Raw genomic sequence first — 13,789 nt, 5'->3', positions numbered from 1 at the left:
GCCTTTGTTTCGAGTTTTGCAGAATGTCCTGTGCTACCCTAATATTCTAATTCACGTAAAACGATAGTGTGATTTATACAGCCGAAAGTCAGTGAAATATCTCTGGTAACTTCTTGTGTGACCTCGTTTACAGCAGCAGAAAAAAACTGCTTGTACATAAGACTGTGTAATGTTTAAAAGCAAAGTATTAAGATTAAAGCTGAGACTGATTAATCTGGTGAAGCAAAGTATTAAGGTTGCGAGAGTTGAAACGCAAGGGGAGATGAAAGTCACAAAAATGTGGAAGCACAACCGGCTGCTATCGGCAGGCCGCCCCAGAGTAAAAACAGTGCATACGGATTTCACAAGTGGGCTGTGCGACATGGACCCTGGACGAGCCGGATGTCGCACTCAGTTACATGCAGAACACTTGCCATTACGAAACAATTGTGATGATGAAAGCCACTCAACCCCGGAGGCTGCGTGTTCTCTGTGGACGATCAGGAGGCCGGGAGAGGGGGCAGGACTCGGGCCTTTTAAGGAGGCAGTGGGCGCGCGGCGCCTCCAGTCCGCCTGTACCACACGGCATCGCACCAGCACTGCCAGACATGGCCCGCCACGTGTTCGTCTTTCTGCTGGTAGCCGTCTTCTTGCTGCAGGTAACGTGTTGCAGCTCACACCACTCCGTCTCACGTAGCCGCTAGTGTACTCCTCTCTATGTACTGTAGATGCTCCGCAAGGTGCTGTACAGTACTAGATGGATGTGACTTCGTTCCAGTATACACAAATTTCTGTCCGGTTCTGCTCGCGTAACGAGCGAGTAAAAAATGACTGCTTATGCTTTTTTAAACGTGCTAATATCTCTTACCGTATTCTCACGGGACCTATGCCAGATAAAATATTCGCACGAAGTAATGGCCGCTATCGACAGGGGATCTCAAGTTGATTCCGTATTTCTAGATTTCCGGAAAGCTTTTGACACCGTTCCTCACAAGCGACTTCTAATCAAGCTGCGGCCCTACGGGGTATCGTCTCAGTTGTGCGACTGGATTCGTGATTTCCTGTCAGGAAGATCGCAGTTCGTAATAATAGACGGCAAATCATCGAGTAAAACTCAAGTGATATCAGGTGTCCCCAGGGAAGCGTCCTGGGACCTCTGCTGTTCCTGATCTATATAAATGACCTTGGTGGCAATCTGAGCAGTTCTCGTAGGTTGTTCCCAGATGATGCTGTAATTTACCATCTAGTAAGGTCATCCGAAGACCAGTATCAGTTGCAAAGCGATTTAGAAAAGATTGCTGTATGGTGTGGCAGGTGGCAGTTGACGCTACATAACGAAAAGTGTGAGGTGATCCACACGAGTTCCAAAAGAAATCCGTTGGAATTCGATTATAAATAGTACAATTCTCAAGGCTGTCAATTCGACTAAGTACCTGGGTGTTAAAATTACGAACAACTTCAGTTGGAAAGACCACATAGATAATATTGTGGGGAAGGCGAGCCAAAGGTTGCGTTTCATTGGCAGGACACTTGGAAGATGCAACAAGTCCACTAAAGAGACAGTTTACACTACACCCGTTCGTCGTCTGTTAGAATATTGCTGCGCGGTGTGGGATCCTTACCAGGTGGGACTGACGGAGGACATCTAAAGGGTGCAGAAAAGGGCAGCTCGTTTTGTATTATCACGTAATAGGGGAGAGAGTGTGGCAGATATGATACGCGAGTTGGGATGGAAGTCATTACAGCAAAGACGTTTTTCGTCGCGGCGAGATCTCTTTACGAAATTTCAGTTACCAACTTTCTCTTCCGAATGCGAAAATATTTTGTTGAGCCCAACCTACGTAGGTAGGAACGATTACCAAAATAAAATAAGAGAAATCAGAGCTCGAACAGAAAGGTTTAGGTGTTCGTTTTTCCCGCGCGCTGTTCGGGAGTGGAATGGTAGAGAGATAGTATGATTGTGGTTCAATGAACCCTCTGCCAAGCACTTAAATGTGAATTGCAGAGTAATCATGTAGATGTAGATGTAGATGTACAGCTGAAATGTCGCACAGTATTCCTGGAACAACGGTTTTCTAAATCTACGCGGTACAGATTCCCATTTTAATGCCATGATCATCTCAGATACATATCCGTACCGTATGTGACGACCCACTGCGATCCTAGCAACACGTTTCTGAACTCATTCCACGTCCGATGTGAGGCCAGCTTGCTGCAGCAGTGGTCCACAATTTGTATAACTAGCAACTGGCGTTTGATTTCCTGTACAGATGAATTTCACTTTTCCAGAACCCTACCAACAAATTCTAAGTTTTCCAGTCGCATTAGCTAATACTGATCTTACGAGCTAATCCCACTATTTGAATTTTTAGTTACCGCCGTGAAAGATAAAGTGAAGCAATTATCTGTATCGCTTATTTTCTCCCACGACACGTTTCGAAAACTTACGCCCTCGTCTTCAGGTGGATCAGTGGATTATGTTCTTGGTCTGTGTTTGTGTGCCATCTAATGATGAAAACGTATAAGGAACTTCAAGGTTCGTTCGGGCGCAAAATCTTCTAAATGATGCTCAAAACGGACAACTGGCTACATCCCGCAAACTAAAATGTAAGAATAATTCACTGATCCACTTGAAGATCAGGGCCTAAGCCCTGGAAACATGTTGTGGGAGAAAATAAAAGTGGCTGACGCAGATAATTGTTGTAATTTATCTTTTATGTGGTAAACATTCGTAGTTTCCAAACCACCGTCCAGTATTTACAAGATGTGACGTGCTGCGAAACTTTGCTACTAATCTTGTACTCGGACATCCGGCGTTCTTTCTCCTTGTTGTAACCATTATCTTACATTTATCTACATTTAAAGAGAACTGTCATTCCTTACTGCAAGTTCGTATTTTGTCCAAGTTTTTCTCCATTTCTTTACGATCATCCAGTGTCGATAATATCCTGTAAACTATGATGTTCCAAGGAAATTTGGAAATTTGTGGTAAGGTCTTATGGGACCAAACTGTTGAAGTCATTGGTCCCTAAGCTTACAAACTACTTAATCCAACGCACACTATACACACACACACACCCATGCCCGAGGGAGGACTCGAACCTCCGATGGGGGGAGAGCGGCACGAACCGTCACAAGGCGCCCAAGACCGTTCGGCTACCCCGCGCGGCGATGTTCCACGCGAACACTTCGAAGGTGCTTTAGACACTATCAGATACGTCGTTTGTGCATATTCAGTGCGTATTGCGTAATTGAAAACTTTTTCTATAAATGAAGAACAGTCTGAGTTCCCATTTTCAGTTGTAACCACGAAGTTGTTCTACAAAGCAGCGACGAAAGAAAATAAATCTTCAGGGCCACTTCGAACCATATTTTACTTCGGGTTGTAACCATGATTGCGACAGCCATACATTCCTCAGTCATCCGATCTGTACATTTGTACTTCCCTCTGACCTCGATTGGCAGTTGCCAGACTAGACTCCACATTCTCGAAGATGTGCTCTTAAGGGGATGGGCGTATCCAATCTTATAATCAAACTAAAGATTAAAATAAAATTAATTCACGTAAAGGGTGGTGCCACTGTACTTAAATAAAAACCACTGGAGGGTAATGCACAGTCGATCAAATCACTAATGCTACCAATTGCACGAACTTAGCGTTTTACTACAGAGACAGGAATAATCTTCCAGGCAGTATATTATCCAACGCCCCCCCCCCCCCAAATATAACAGAAACCCTCAATTTTTAAATGCATTTTCATTTGCCATACTGTTGGCAGTTCTACTAAATAGTTATATTATCGAATTTGTCTCACACAGAACTACAACTCTCTCCCTAAATTCGTCTCTAGGTTATTCATGGATTTGAACATAGACAAACAAGTGAGTCCTTAAAACCTTGTTACATATTAAGTTTTGAATGTAGTTCTAGCTTCTCCTTCACCAGAACTCTGGCACACATTTTAATAAATTACAAAACAAATGTCGTTTAATGTATCATCTAAAATTAATATTAAATATCAGCTATAGCATTTTTTTTCTTGTATCTGTACAAATCAGTTAAATAGACCTGTAACTAGAATTTCCGAAGTACCTCGCACATTAAAAATAAGACACTGCTTTACCAATTACCCAACAGTACATTATTTTTGTTTAGGTTTCTTTTAATTGCATCTCCACCTACATGGATACTCTGCAAGTCACACTTAAGTGCCTGGCAGAGGTTTCATCGAACCACCTTCACAATTCTCTATTATTCCAATCTCGTACAGCGCGCGGAATAAACGAATATTCTTTCAGTGAGAGCTCCTCATTTTATTGTGGAGATCGTTTCTCCCTATGTAGGTTGAAGTCAAAAAAATATTTTCGCATTCCGAGGAGGAAGTTGGTGATTGAAATTTCGTGAGAAGATTCTGCCGCGACGAAAAACGCCTTTGTTTTAATGATATGAACCTCAAATCCTGTATATTTAAGTGAAACTCTCTCCCCTATTTCGCGATAATACAAAACGTACTGCCGTTCCATGTACTCCGTCAATCTTATCTGGTAAAGACTCCACAACCCACAGCAGTATTCTAAAAGTTGACGGAAAGCGTAGTGTAGACAGACAGTCTGTTTAGGAGATCTGTTATATTTTCTATGTGTCCTACCAATAAAACGCAGTATTTGGTTAGCCTTTCCCCCAACATTTTCTGTATGTTCATTCCAACTTAAGTTGCTCGCAATTGTGAATCCTAGGTATTTAGATGAATTTACGGCCTTTAGATTTGATTGATTTATCGTGTAACCGAAGTTTAGCTGATTCCTTTTAGCACTCATGTGGATGACCTCACACTTTTCGTTATTTAGGGTCAATTGCCAGTTTTCGCACCATACAGATATGTTTTCTAAATTGTTTTGTAATTTGTTTTGATCTTCTGATGACTTTATTATTAAATAAACGACAGCATCGGCTACAAACAACCTAAGACGGCTGCTCAGACTCCCTCCCAGATCGTTTATATAGGTAAGGAACACCAAAAGGCTTATGACACTACCTTGGGGAACGCCAGAAATCACTTCTGTTTTACTCGATGACTTTCCGTCAATTACTACGAACTGTGACCTCTCAGACAAGAATTCACGAATCCAGTCACATAACTGACGCGACATTCCATAAGCACGGAATTTCACTACGAAACGCTTGTGTGGTACAGTGTCAAAAGACTCCCGGAAATCCAGGAATACGGAATCGATCTGAAATCCCTTGTCAATAGCACTCAACACTTCGTGTGTGTAAAGAACTAGGTGTGTTTCACGAGAACGATGCTTTCTAAATCCGTGCTGACTGTGTGTCGATAGACCGTTTTCTTCGAGGTAATTCATAACGCTCGAACACAATATATGTTCGAAAATCCTGCTGCATATCGACATTAATGATATGGGCCTGCAATTTTGTGGATTACTCCTACTGCCTTTGTCTGGAACCGCGCGACCGGTACGGTAGCACGTTCGAATCCTGCCTCGGGAATGGATGTGTGTGATGTCCTTAGTTTAGTTAGATTTAAGTAGTTCTAAGTTCTAGAGGACTGATCACCTCAGATGTTAAGTCCCATAGTGCTCAGAGCCATTTGAACCATTTCGTACTGCCTTTCTTGAATATAGGTGTGACTTGTGCAACTTTCCAGACTTTGGGTACGGATCTTTCGTCGAGCGAACGGTTTTATATGATTGTTAAGTATGGAGCTATTGTATCAGCATACTCTGAAAGGAACTTAACTGCCATACTGTCTCAACCGGAAAACATGTGAGAGTTCCAGAAAAGATGTGCCAAGTAAAATAGTTTTGTACAATATTTGATATACCTTCGCTTTAGAAGCTTTTTCGTGCGAATTCGTCTGCTTAACCAAGCTTAGTGACTAATAGTTCCCCGATCTGAGTTCCTCTGAAAATAAAGTTTAGCGTCCGTCAGCAGCTATGTCTACGGGGCCAAATTGCTGATTGGAGAACGATGTCAAAGGAAGTAGTCTGTACGCTTACGAAGGGAACCACCCAGGTATTTGCCTTGTGCGATTTAAGGGAACCACGGAAAAAGTAAATGTGAGCCCTCGGTCAGGGACGTGAACCGCCTTCCTCCGGAATACCATTCCAGTGTCTTGCCGTCGACACTCCTCGCTCGATTGGAATTCCTGACTCCACGCTGCTTTCGAATCTAAAAAGAGAAAGAGTAATCTCTGCCTGGAGCACTACTTGCTGCTTCTTGCGTCTGTGGCGATAGAGCCGTTGAACATCAACTCCCTGTCTGTCTGTGCCCGTTATCACGCTGTAGCGAGCGAAGGGCACGCCCTTTGACCGCAACCGCCTTAGATATGCGACCGCCGCACACTCGGCGGCCATCGCTGTTGTGACAGCAGACGATGACCTCCGACTGTCGCCGATAACAACCCAACGGAAACGCAGAGACATTCAATACTGAGCCAGAACCGTAATCAACCGGGCCAGTGTGCTGCAAATACAACTAACCGTTCTCGCATTACATATAAACTTCTCTACACCGTATATGAGTTGAAGGACACCAATAAATTCACTTTACCTGCAGCCGTATGTGTAAGCTACCCTTTCATTAGCTTCAACGTTCCTAAAATTCTCTCAATAACCGAAGTCGACCATTCGCCTTCCCTAGCACAGTTCTCACACGCTCCTTCCACCTCACATCGCTTTGCAACGTTACGCCCAGATATTTAAACGACGTGACTGTGTCAAGCAGGACACTGCTAAAGCTGTGTCCAAACACTGCAGGTTTTTTCTTCCTACTCACCCGCATTAACTCGTATTTTTCCACATTTAGAGCTAGCTGCCATTCATCACACCACCTACAAAGTTTGTCTAAATCTTGTATTTACTACAATCACTAAACTTCTACACCTTACCGTACACCACAAATTCATCAGTAAACAACCGCAGATTGCTTCCGACTCCGTCCGCAAAATCATTTATGTATACAGAAAACAACAGCGGTCGTGTCACACTTGCCTGGGGCACCCCTGACGCTGTCCTCGTCTCTGATGAACACTCGCCGTAGAGGACAACATGCTGGGTTCTCCTACTTAATAAGTATTCCAGCCACTCACATATCTGTGAACGTATTCCATATGCTCGTACCTTCGTAAACAGCCTGCATTGGGACACCGTGCCACATGCTTTCCGGAGATCTAGAAATATGGAATTTGCCTGTTGTCCTTCATCTATAGTTTGCAGCATATCATGTGAGAAAACGCCAAGCTGAGTTTCGCACGAGCGATGCTTTCAGAAACTTTGCTGATTCGTGAACATAAGCTTCTCAGTCTCAAGAAAGTTTATTATACTCGAACCGAGAATATGTTAAAGGATTCTGCAACAAACAGAAGTTAGGGATATTGGTCTGTAATTCTGCGGGTCCAGTCTTTTGCGCTTCTTACGTACTGGAGTCCCCTGCGCTTGGGACTTTGTGCTGCGGGGGAGATTCACGATGAATGCAAGCCAGGTAAGGGGCCAGTGCGATAGAGTACTCTTCATAACATCGAACTGGGATTCCATCCGGAACTGGTGATTTATTTGCTTTCAGATCTTTCCGTTGTTTCTCTACGGCAAGGATGCTTATTACTATGTCGTCCATATTGGAGTCCGTACGATGGTCAAACGACGGTATCTTTGTACTAATCTCCTGAGCCGACGTTTCCTGGAACGTGAAATTCAAAACTTCGGCTTTGGTTTTGCTGTGCCACACCAGACTGATCAAAAAGATGGAAGCCTTAGACTCGTTTAGCGAGTTTACATAGGACCAGACCATAGGACCATATAGACTGTATATTTGCGTATCGCTATCCCGTGACTTTAATTATTCCAGTCTAATGCTCCTCATTATTTACCAAACTCCACGCGCAACTCCAAATCCGTTAAATTCCTGCAGCAGTTCGAGAGTAAGCCAATAACTTCTGCATTGATAAGGAGACCACATGGCAATCGAATTTTGGAATTTTTTTAATAATTATGGTACGTGAAGTTCAGAACCAAAATATCAGTCGCCATTAGTTGTAACTCTCAAAAATCCTCTAGGATATCGACTTCGAAGATTTCCGAATTTCTTTAAGAATCTAAAGTAAGAGCTGTGTCGACAAACAATGGGCTCTATGTTAGAATGTTCGCCTCCGGTATAGATGACCCAGTTTCGATTCCTGGCAGAAGCAAATTCTTAAACAAAGGTGTGTTCTGTGAGCATTTCCGTGAAGCGTAAAACACATAGAGATGTAAAAAAATCAGTAGCACTTGAATCTGGTAATCGCTGGTTTGAGTCTTCTTCCGGCCATTATTCTTTTAATTTTCTGTCCGTTTCCAATACCTACGTCATCTAAATATAAAATTCATCAAATATATGCCAATTAACACATATCTTTCATTTATATGAAGTATGCACTCTTTTTATTTCTAATTACATGTGAGTTTAAAATTTGAGTCCGTTTCGAATACTTACCTCATTCAAATATAAAATTTAACAAATATATGCCAATTAACACATTTCTGTCATTTTTATGAAATATGCACACTCTTTATTTCTAATTACATAGACCTATGACGTTAAAAATTCAAATTTTAGTTGTGAATCTAAATTCTCAATTGCTGATCTTTTATAAGAGTTTGTTAATAAAGATTGTCAAAATTAAATAACACTAGAAATTAAACCGTCATCTACGTATTTTTAGGATCCATAGATATGCTCACGGAAAATGCATCTTGGTTTAAAAATGTGCCATAGTTAGGAACTGAACCTGAGACACAGACCTGCCAGGCGAATATTTTAACCCAGAGTCAGGTATGCCTGTCAAAAATCGACTTAGTACTAAAAACATTCGGGAAACTTGAAATTCTGTTTTCTTTAGAATTTTTGAGAGTTCCATTGAACTTCTTTGGTTGACTGACATTTGAGTGTTGAGCTTCAAGTACCATAAACATAAAAAAATTGGCCGGAGTTGGGAGTAAGTGTCGCGCCGTGAGGGTTCTGTACAAACTTAATTACGTATACAGCCAGCTCATCCATCCCGGGACTCGAGAAACTCGACAATTCTTCCCTGCTATCGACATTCATACTGGCAAGATATCGCTCACAATTCGAAAACTTTCGGGAATGTTTCAAATTTAAGTTTCAAATCGAATAAAAAAATGACAAAAAATTTATGTCGTGTGATGTAATTACAAATTAACACTTTTCTGATTTTGTTCTTTTACTTGTGCTGTTAAACTTTGTTTCTTGCCAAATTTCTTGAGTGCATATCAACGGGAAGTGCCCTGCAGGTTTTGATGACTGAGTGCCAAAATATGTGGCATAAATGGCGGCATCATTTAACTGCATTAAAGTAAAAGCTTAAATTTTTTACACACCAAAGGGATCATAGACTTTGTTATGTAGCATAAATTTCAACTTGGTACAGCTAACCGTTCCTGAAAAAAAAAAAAGTCTTCACACAGAGGAGGACAGACAGCTGGATGGAAAAATAATGATTTTTTTCGTGTAATATAAATACAGATTAAGAATTTTCGGATATTCTCCTCTAGTAGTACATTGAAATCTTGCTTCTTGTTCATTTTCATTCATCTAAATCAGCAGAAAGTATGCTATAGGTGAACTTGTATCAAAATATGTGACATGAATGGCCGGTACTTTTGATTGCATTTTCTTAGAAGTTTACATTTATTGCACTGCCAGGGGACCATAACTTTAGTATGTGACGTAAATTTGAAGCTGATACGTCTGCCTGTCTCTGAGAAATAGGGGTATTAACATTTTATTCACATGATGTAACGATAAATTAAGAATTTTATGACTTTTTTCTTTAGTTGTACATTGAAATCTTTCTTCTTGCAAAATTTCATGAGTATTAGTCAACGGGAAGTACACTACAGGTTTTTATGTGTGAGTATGCGAGCATCAAAGTACGTGACATAAATGACCGTATCTTTTCATATCATTCACTTAGACCCTTCAATTATTTGTATCGCTAAGGGACGGTATACTTTCGAACGTGACATAAATTTCAACTCGATAGGTCTACCATTCCTCAGTAAAATGGTTTTTACCAGTCAGACAGACAGGCAGCCACACACACAGACAGGCAGGCAGATGGACAACGAAGTGATCCTAGGTATACAAGGGTTGCATTTTTTACCAATTGAGATACGGGACCCTACAAATTAAAAAAATCAGATTTATGACTCCTTGTAAGACTAAAACTTTAGCCCACCAACTCTTCCACTCCACAGGTAGCATTCCAGCCGACTTTAGCCTCCGTAGCTGAGCGGTCAGTGGCTACGATTGGAGGACCTGGGTCCAGTTCGCAGCGCTGGCAGGGATTTTCTCTCGGTGCTTGGACTGTACAGCCGACCCCAGGGTGGAGGGTTGCTTCGATGTAGGATGGCCAGTGATGAAGGGTTGTGACAGGATGGCAGGCTTGTTAACGCCCATAGACACTCGGCTGTCTTAATTAGCACTTTATGTTACTTGTACATTTGTGCCACATTGGTGCAGGGTGACGACAATGTCCCCACTCCACGTGGGGTGAGCCAAGTGCCTGGTGAGATGACAACCAGCGTCCAGCCTGCTGGCTGCAAACATTCAACCAGCTTTGCTGACGCCTGTGCTCAGTGTGTGGCACACAAACCTGTTGTGTGAGTCACACATCGAACACCTTGCATCGCCAGTGCACGAACATGGTTGGGAACCGTGCTGTGGCAGCCAGCTTGCAATGAATGTGTTCCACTGGCTGTTTGGTATTGGCCCGGGGCCGTGCCCACTGTGAAGGTTAAAGACTGCTGCTGCTCACTTGATATGACCAGCTACCCCCTGGGTAGAAGTCCGACTTACTGATGGATTCAGCCCGCTGCACTGTGGCATTAAGTACAGAAGGCAGACTTAGAGCAGGAATCTGGTACTGTGATAAAGACCTGTACTCGTGGCTGCTGCTGCTGCTAGGCCAACATTCTCATAGCACTGCTGGGCTATGAATGAGACTGCTACGAATACGATATAGTGAACATCAGCAAACGTGTTATGCTACTGTGACACTTCTAATCACGTTCTCAGTAGTAAAGGTGGAACCCATTGATGGAGAAATCCCCTTGTCTGTATTGTGCATTACTGTTACACTGGCAGGTTTCACTGAGCCAACCTGGCATCCCTTGCAATAATTCGAGAACTCTGTTGCTGTAACCAAAATAACAACACACTGCCCTCACCAGATACCAGCAGCTTCCGTAATACTCGACCACGTATTCCCAAACGTTTGCCCATGAAATGGTAGTGGCATTGCAACTGCAATGATGTGCACTGGAATGGCTTTCACACAGCCTTGTGAAGCCAACTGATGAGCTACTTCTACATCTACATTTACACTTACATCGCTGCTCAGAAATTCACATCCAAATGCTTGGTATTCACAGGAGCAATTTCAGACTATTTCTCGACTATTCCACTCTCGCATAGCACGTGCGAAATGTGAACATTTAAAAGGTCCCTTCGGAGTCCTGATTTGTCTTACGTCGATTGTCATTTCTGCCTATGTAGGTGGGAGTTAGCAAAATATTTTCGCATTTGGAGGAGAAAGCTGATGATTGAAATGTCGTGGAAAGATCTCCCCACAGCGGAAAATGTCTTTGTTTTAATGACTGCTACAGAAACTCGTGTGTTGTATTATATGAGTGGGATTCTCTCCCTTATTTCGCGATAATACAACACAGTACTTCGGTGAGAAGTAGCAGCTCCAAGGCCTGGGAAGCAGTCTGAAGGCAGGAGGGCAGCATGCTGAATTCACTCCCCTCCTCACTGCATCCAAATAGCGCTAAATGGCAGAAGGTGATACAATGGCCTCTTTGCACTGACTTGTTTGTTGGAACTAGTCTGGCAAAAAGATGACAACGACGAAATCGGAGAAATTAAGAGCCTTCCGCACACCTTCCGCAAAGGGAACACAAAGAAAATTATACCAGTACAGTAGTGGAAGTGCCCTCTACCACACACTGTAAGGTGGCTTGTGGATACAAATTAAATGCAGTGATGTGGGTTCGAATTGTGGCCAGACCCACACTTTTAACTTAGTCAGATTTTTACGTTACTTACTTAAGCGCAGCGACCTTCACACGCGTGGCTCTGGTGTGCAGGTGGTGGTGTCCCTGCCGCGAGACCGCCGGGACGCCGACGAGACGACGGAGACGGCGGCCAACATCCTGGAGGGCATTGAGCGGCTCGCCAGCGACGTCTCCAAGAAGACGCAGGAGTTCTTCACGGCCGACTCGTGGCGCGCCATACAGGGCAACGCGACCGAGTTGGCCAACAAAGTCGGGTCGGCCATCACAGGCCTCGTCGAGGGCGCCGCCACGACTCACGCTCCCGCCTAAGTCCGACCCGACGCCGCCGCCGCCGCCGCCGCCGCCGCCGCCACGGTCTGGGGACAGCCTCTGAAAGTTCCCACACTCCTGGTTCCATAGCAGCCCGCCAGCCAGGAGTCGCACTAAACTCTGCTGCGACTTTTGATCAAAATTCCTTGTCACCAAATGGTCCATTGGACTCTGGACAATCTTCCAGTGACACAATCTACAACTGATTTGCCCCATCATTTTTATTACAACATGCCACCCTGCACATTTATTTAACCTGTAACAACAAACTGCTTAACACAGTCACCTTCCTACAGTGCGTACCAGCTAACACTGTAATAAATATAACTAAAGATTACTGCACGCTGTGAACTCACAAGCAGATCTGCATTGGACAGCAATGATTAAACTATAATAATGTTAAAGAGCCCTTGTATGGCAATCATGCTTTCTAAACTACAGCCAAAAAAATCCATATAAATTTTCAGTCTATAAAATTACAGCATACTCAACAAAAATGGAACAGAAGACTCTCATTTACTCTGGATATCAAACACGAACACTTCTTCAATCTTCAGCTAACAAGTAGTCGGAGAACTAGAAGATCTGCTTTTGCAATTGCTGTGTAGCGTTCACTTTGATAAAGGTTACATCTGAGTACTGAATATGGTGTAGTAAAGACGACAACAAATGCAAATGAACAAAAACTTTGCTCCCTAGTAACTCTTTGCTGCTCTTTCACCTTGTAAACAACGATATAAACTATACAATAATAAGTGAAAATGTGATTACGTCCCAAAACTTCATCTTCTGTTTGTGGTGGCAGTGTACTAATTATACTTTATTAATATGTAAACGTCTCTCATGCTTTTCAGATATTTATTCCTGTTTCTCATACCTGTCAACAACACTTGAATAATACATGCTTCTACATTGCTTAAAAACAAGTGTTACTCGGGAATTTCTTATTATTTACGTACAATATGATCAATGTTTACCACCCACCATCCTTTTCCCCGTGTACCTGCAAAATAGTTCCCATGTAAATTTTTAAGTTTACTGCAGAAGCGTAAAATTTTCCGAAAGGAAAGTGAGTTTGGTTGCAGAGCTAAGACTAGACACGATCTACTGTCAAACTTCATCTGAATAAAACGATGTCACACACAAGTCGAAGTACTGCGTAATTATATATTTTGCAAAATGCTGAGTGAATGACTCAAAAAACCAAATCGAGGATTTTGGTGAATGTTACACGCATGAGGCCACAGGACAGTGTATCAGGAATCTGCACTAGGGGGATTCATGAAGAGGGGGGAGGGGAGGGCAAGATATATTAGTTCCATGGAAGGGCGTGGGGTGAAGAAACCTAAGCACAAGTTTTTTACAAAATAAAACTCAAAACCGTTGAAAAACTGCGTTCATAAATCAA

At 42.7% G+C, this 13,789-nt stretch overlaps 1 protein-coding gene across 1 annotated transcript; it reads left to right on the top strand.

The window, feature by feature from the left end:
- The first annotated feature begins 425 nt into the window (after nt 1-425).
- Nucleotides 426-13,307, top strand: LOC126418569 (uncharacterized). The gene is made up of 2 exons (XM_050085386.1): nt 426-638; nt 12,145-13,307. Exons 1-2 carry the CDS (start codon nt 432-434, stop codon nt 12,379-12,381), a joined length of 444 nt encoding a protein of 147 aa, XP_049941343.1. The 5' UTR covers nt 426-431; the 3' UTR covers nt 12,382-13,307.
- Nucleotides 13,308-13,789: the final 482 nt, after the last annotated feature.

The sequence above is a fragment of the Schistocerca serialis genome, chromosome 9 (assembly GCF_023864345.2).
Source record: "Schistocerca serialis cubense isolate TAMUIC-IGC-003099 chromosome 9, iqSchSeri2.2, whole genome shotgun sequence".
Taxonomy (NCBI): domain Eukaryota; kingdom Metazoa; phylum Arthropoda; class Insecta; order Orthoptera; family Acrididae; genus Schistocerca; species Schistocerca serialis.
Note: the sequence above shows the minus strand (reverse complement) of the source record. Positions and strands in the feature narration are given on the sequence as shown.

Coding starts and splice junctions, on each gene's coding strand:
- LOC126418569 (XM_050085386.1), top strand. CDS start 432: ATGATGAAAGCCACTCAACCCCGGAGGCTGCGTGTTCTCTGTGGACGA. Junction 639..12,144: donor TAGCCGTCTTCTTGCTGCAG/GTAACGTGTTGC, acceptor TCTGGTGTGCAG/GTGGTGGTGTCCCTGCCGCG.